General features: G+C 46.3%; 1 protein-coding gene across 11 annotated transcripts in view; it reads right to left on the minus strand.

Annotated features, from left to right (window-relative positions):
- TMEM241 (transmembrane protein 241) overlaps positions 1–6,000 on the minus strand; it is a 112,066-nt gene that overhangs the window by 72,053 nt on the left and 34,013 nt on the right. For all 11 annotated transcript variants that reach the window (XR_008615953.1, XR_008615954.1, XR_008615955.1 and 8 more), the window contains exon 5: positions 1,937–2,014. Coding sequence is in view for 8 of the 11 variants with exons in the window: in XM_055080500.1 (XP_054936475.1) it covers positions 1,937–2,014 (78 nt within the window). In the remaining 3 variants the exon portion in view is untranslated. The remainder of the gene's footprint in view (positions 1–1,936; positions 2,015–6,000) is intronic.

The following is a 6,000-nucleotide window of genomic DNA, read 5'->3' on the forward strand; positions in this document are numbered from 1 at the left end:
CACCCTGATTTTAGATAGGGAAAACTTATTTTTTATTTTTTAAAGAATTATTTTATTTTTATTTATTTATTTTTTTGACCACACCACACAGCATGTGGGATCTTAGTTCCCTGACCAGGGATCGAACCTGTGCCCCCTGCAGTGGAAGCACTTAACCACTGGACCGCCAGGGAAGTCCTGATAGTGAAAATTTTAGATGTGAGAAAAAGAAGCACATGTTAGAACTGATGAAATATGGAAATTGCAAGCTGGTGTGATAAGTAAAATGTCAGCTGAAGGTGCCCAAGCTGCCTGAGGTGTCAGGGAAGGCTCCCACAGCAGGCAGATTAGCCTAAATCACGGAGCCTCGCTGGAGTCACTACAGGCTTCCCTCGCCTCCTGTAATCCATTCTCCTCCGCAGAAACTGGGGGAGCTTTTAACACTGTGAAGCTGCACATGTCCGTGGGCCTTATAACCCAACCGGCTCCTCCCACTGCACTCAGCATAAATACCAAATTCCTAGCTCAGCCCCAAAGGTCCATCTCCAGCCTCATCCTAAGCCCCCCACCTCTTTCTCACCAAGCTCCAGCCACACAGCCCAGAATGACTTCCACCAAGTCCCTTCCTATGTCTGGTCCTTTGCATCTGCTGCTTCCTCTTCCAGGGAGGCCTCCCCTCCTCACCATGTCTAACTCCTGCTCATCCTTTGTCTGTGTTTAATGTCACTTCCCCAGAGTGGCCTGCTCTGGCCACACAACCGAGCAGGTGGGTCTAATTCTTAGTTTAATGTCTGTCTCCCCTTCTGGGCTGATGCTCTGTAAGAGCAGAAATCATGCCTCTTGCTTACGACTGTAGACCTGGGCCTGGCAGGTTGGCCACGTACACAGGGAAGTAGCATATTCATAGAGCGAATGGGACAGGGGTGCATGAAGAGGTTTGCTGACAGATCAGAGGAGAGAAACACTATGACATGGTCTAGGGAAAGTGAGAAGTTTGGTTGTGGCTGGAATTTCTGAAGCTAGAAAGGTGGATGGGGCCCAGGTGGTGAAGGGCTTTACAGGCCTCCAGGTAGCTTCTGGGTGGTCCTGAAGGGCTGTATGTAGAGGGACATGATCAGATCCACGTGTCAGAAAGGTCCCTCAGGAGTGGTGGTGTGTGGAGTGGCCCTGGCCACAGGAAAGGTGTCTCTCTGTCCCCGGCACACCTGTAAGAAGTGTGCTGCCTGCATGGCCCACTAGCCTCTCTTGAGCTTAAAAGTTCCAAAATTTTGATGTGAAGTCATTTGAAACAGGCAGATGTTAGAAAAAAGGAACTCTCAAAAGAGGTATCAAACTAAAACCACCAATAACGTTAAAAATCATAGCTAAACTACATAGTACACACAAAGCACTTACTATGTGCTGGAAAGTGTTGGGAGCACCTACTAGCACCTGTGCTGCAAGGTGTCCTCCCAACGACTCTTTGAGTGGGTGACATTTCTCTCCCCTTTTCATGGATGGAGGCCCGGAAGGTGAGGAAACGTGTTCCAACTGGTGGAAGGCAGAGCTGGGGTCAGGAAGAAAAGAGGATGTCCCCAGGGTGGGCTAAAGCTCCCAGCACCCTGTGGGAAGCTCGCCAAATATTTCCTCACGGTGCTGGGATGCGGTGGGGGGAGGGGGGAATGCCCCCCCCTCACCGTCCAGGCCCACAGTCATCTCTACCTCGGCCCCCCAGGCCCTGGCTCAGCGCTGGCCTGGGGTTGAGGTCCATTCAGACCCACAAGCATCCCCACGTATGTTTGGTGAACTGAAGGGATGTCAAAACCGTGATCCTTGAAATTAGCGACCACCGTCAGGCAGGCTTGACTGGAAACAGATGGCAGGAAAAGGCAGACACTAATCTGGACCATACATAAAAAGCACGTCTTTGAAATTTCAAGCAAGGGAAGTGAAACTAGCCTTTTGCGTAATCATTTACCTCTTTCTGAAAACACTTCTGGTGCCCACAGATGATAACTTCGGCTACATTATGCAAAGTGAAAAACACAGGAATGGCCTGAAAGAAAACAAAGGAATAAGCATGAAAATATTTTCTTGGATCTCATAATTACATAATTCTTGATTTATGCTTAAAAATAAAGATATGTGGGAACTTTTGGCATTCACACTGATATTCCTCTCCAGCAAAAACTCTTCTGCGGGGATCAGTGTTCTTGCTTGCAGCACTGTGCTCAGTAGGGTGGATGTAGAGGCTCCCCTCTTACGGGTATTCTCATCATTTATTAAGCACCTACTGTGTGTCAGGTGCCATGCCAGGTGCAGGGGACACATCCTGTGAACAGGTGGACACGTTAGAGAGGCTGTCCCTATTGAGGTTAAGAGCTCTGACCGAATGCACAGAAAGGCATGACCAGCCCAGTGTGGGCAGAGCGCGCCTTCTCGGAGGAAGTGAAGTCCAAAGTCTAAACGGGAACAGAATGACGAACTAGAATGTGCCCAGGGACTTCCCTGGTGGTCCACTGGTTAAGACTCCGCATTCCCAATGCAGGGAACATGGGTTCGATATCTGGTTGGGGAACTGAGATCCTGCATGATGCATGGCACGGCCAAAGGGAAAAAAGAAAAAAAAAAGAATGAGCCCAGCAAAAAGAGACAAGGCGGGAGAGGGCTGGAGGCACACACAAGGGCCCAGAGGAGCGAGGAAGCCCACCTCCTCGGGGAACCAGGGGGAGTTGAGTGGGGTGGAATATAGTGTGGAAGGGAAAAGTGGGGGAGAGGAAGGTGGAGAGGTAATCACGGGCCCTATCAGGGAATCAGGACCATCCCAAGGCCCATAAGAGACACTGAAGGGTTTAAAGCCCACCGTGCATGATTTGATCTGTGTGTTTAGGGGACCTTGGACTGCTGGGTGGGGCAAAGGAGGCAGAGATGGTTGCAAAAGTTCAGTGGTGTGGTAGACGGAAAAACAGCCCTCCAAACTATAGCTGCATCCTAGTCCCTGGAACCCATGAATGTCACCTCATAGGGTAAAAAAAGAGACTTTGCAAATGTGATTAAGGTGAGAATCTGGAGGTGGGGAGATTACTCTGGATTATCTGGGTGGGTCCCAAATGCAAACACAGATCTCCTCCTAAGAGATAGGCAGAGATCTGACACACACAGAGGAGGAGGCGATGTGACCCCAGAGGCAAAGACTGGAATGATGCAGCCATGAGCCAAGGAGTGTCAGCAGCCACCAGAAGCTGGAAGAGAGAGGCAAGGAGCAGACTCTCCCCTAGAGCCTCTGGAAGGAGCGCAGCCCTGCTGACACACCTTGGTACTCACTTCAGACCCCTGGCCTCCAGAACTGGGAGAGAATAAATTTCTGTTGTTTTAAGCCACCTAGGTAGGTGGTAATTTGTTACAGCAGCTACAGGAAACTAATACAAGGAATGACAAGACGGTGGCCTGAACTTGGTAGTGGCAGCGAACATGGAGAAAAGTGGCCACGTGAGGGAAATATTTAGGAGATTGAACTGCAGTAAATGATGGGATAACTGGGATCAACTTTGTACCCCCAAAAAAGGGGGGGAGGGAGAAGATATAAAAAATATAACATTCCAGTGGGTTGTCAAGATACACAGAGTACCCACTGCACATTGACTATCGCTGGGCTGTTTGCTAAGAACAGCAGTCTTTCCTAATTTGATAGATAATCAAGGTAAAGGGGAGGGATTAAGGGGCGAGGGATTGTGCTATTGTCTTTGTTGCTGCTGCTGCTAATAATGTCTCCTGGAAAGCAGAAAAAGATCAAGAATAATGCATGGGTTTTGGCATCAGCTGGGCTTCAGGCTCCAGCTCCACCATCTGCTAGTGGAGCAGGGCATGTATCCAAACAGTTTGCTCCTCTGTAGTATGAGGACAACAATATCTACGACCTGGAGCTATAGGGAGGAATGATGGAAATAATGCAGGAGCACTGCATGAAGGCTGTCAATATTAAGAGGTACCAAGCCCATGCTTAGTGGCCTCGATGGAGGACCCTGAGCTGGGAAATTATTCCAGCTTCGAGGACTCTTAAGTGGGTCTTTAAGCAGATGTTGCTGCCTAACCACTTCCAGATGGATTTATTCTTTATCTTTTGGCTGCGTTGGGTCTTTATTAATGCATGCAGGCTTTTCTCTAGTTGCGACGAGCGGGGGCTACTCTTCGTTGCAGTGCACGGGCTTCTCATTGTGGTGGCTTCTCTTGTTGTGGAGCACAGGCTCTAGGCGTGGGCTTCAGTAGTTGTGGCATGTGGGCTCAGTAGTTGTGGCTCGTGGGCTCTAGAGTGCAGGCTCAGTAGTTGTGGTGCATGGGCTTAGTTGCTCCACGGCATGTGGGATCTTCCCGGACCAGGGCTTGAACCCATGTCCCCTGCATTGGCAGGCAGATTCTTAACCACTGTGCCACCAGGGAAGTCCCTGGGAATATATATTTTTACCTTATATTTAAGACTTTTATAACTGTATAGCTCTGCCCTATTTTAGTATTTTGTTCTAACTCACACTGTTTCATTTCATTCTGAGCTCTCACCTTACATTTTTCTTGCCTTTTTAACGTTCTCTACTCCTTTAAAAGTTCAGCTGAAACTTTTTTCCTTTTAAAATCATCCTTTATTTTAATTATTTTCTATGTTTTTTCATCTGTTGTGCTTCTTTTCATCCCTCTTAAACTTTTATATATTCAATTATTTTTTATATATTTTAAGATTATTAAAGAGATTTTTTAAAAATTGGCTTTATCCATTGGGCTCATGTTTGGAAAACGTGGGCCCTGGCCTTCTAGGTCTGAGCCTAAGAAGATAGCACAGAAAATCTTAGAGAGGTTAATCCTGTGGTACGTGACATGAGAATGAAAGGGCAACCTGGATCTTATTTATTTAAAATTAAGCCCTGATTTAAAATGCTTTTGTCTCCTTGACTATAAAATCAGTAAGGAAACGAGATTTAGGGTGACTCTAGACCCTAACTCTAGACTTCAAGGAGGCTTAATTTTCTCAATTTTATAAACCGTGGACAGGTTTCTCCATCTCCCTAGGAGATTCTGATCAGCTTCTGGAAAAGGATCTATCTACACATACAGAACTGATTTTATTTTATTTTTTATTCTATTTTATTTTTAATTTTTTAAAAGAAAGTTGCCTTTTAATTTTTTAAATTAAAAAAATTTTTTTACTATTTATTTATTAATTATTTTTTTTTGGCTGCACCGGGTCTTAGTTGCAGCATACAAGATCTTTAGTTGCAGCATGTGGGTTCCTTAGTTGTGGCATGCAAACTCTTAGTTGAGTCATGTATGCAGGATCTATTTCCCCGACCACGGATCGAACGCAGGCTCCCTGCATTGGGAGCGCACAGCCTTAACCACTGGACCACCAGGGAAGTCCCCAGAACTGATATTAAAGTTCTCTAATAATAGATACCAACAATGTGTTCAGCACAGTGCTAATTATTTTAATTGCATTCTCTTATTTAAACCATATCTCAACAACTGTATCCACGGATGCTTGTTGCCCTGATTTACAGACAAGGAAACTGAAGCTTAGAGTGATGGGGCAGCTTGCTGGCGAGCTCACAACTAGTTCTGGGTATGACTCCATGACTCCAACCCAGTAACGGCAACGCCCACGCTCTCAGCCTCAATGTTATAGGAGCCAAATTACAGCAAGCCCCCAGTGTAAACTTCCTGGACCTACAATTGTGCAAAGTCCAATACCATTGTGTTCCAAATCCTGCCAGTCTGCTTCCTCCAGCAATATAACTGGTATGATCTAAAACAGATGACCTCGGAGTAAACTCTATGCCATTTTTTAAAGGGATATCTTCCATTTCCACTTAAAAATTTTTTAATCTGAATTTCTCAAGCCATTTTCTCGACTGGAGCTAACAGGCTTTAGAAACAGTAATTCTACAACTGATTTTATCAGCCTCCATAGAGATCTATCAAAAACAGTATTAAGGGGCTTCCCTGGTGGCGCAGTGGTTGAGAGTCCGCCTGCCGATGCAGGGGACACGGGTTCAT

Source organism: Physeter macrocephalus, chromosome 19 (assembly GCF_002837175.3).
Source record: "Physeter macrocephalus isolate SW-GA chromosome 19, ASM283717v5, whole genome shotgun sequence".
NCBI lineage: Eukaryota > Metazoa > Chordata > Mammalia > Artiodactyla > Physeteridae > Physeter > Physeter macrocephalus.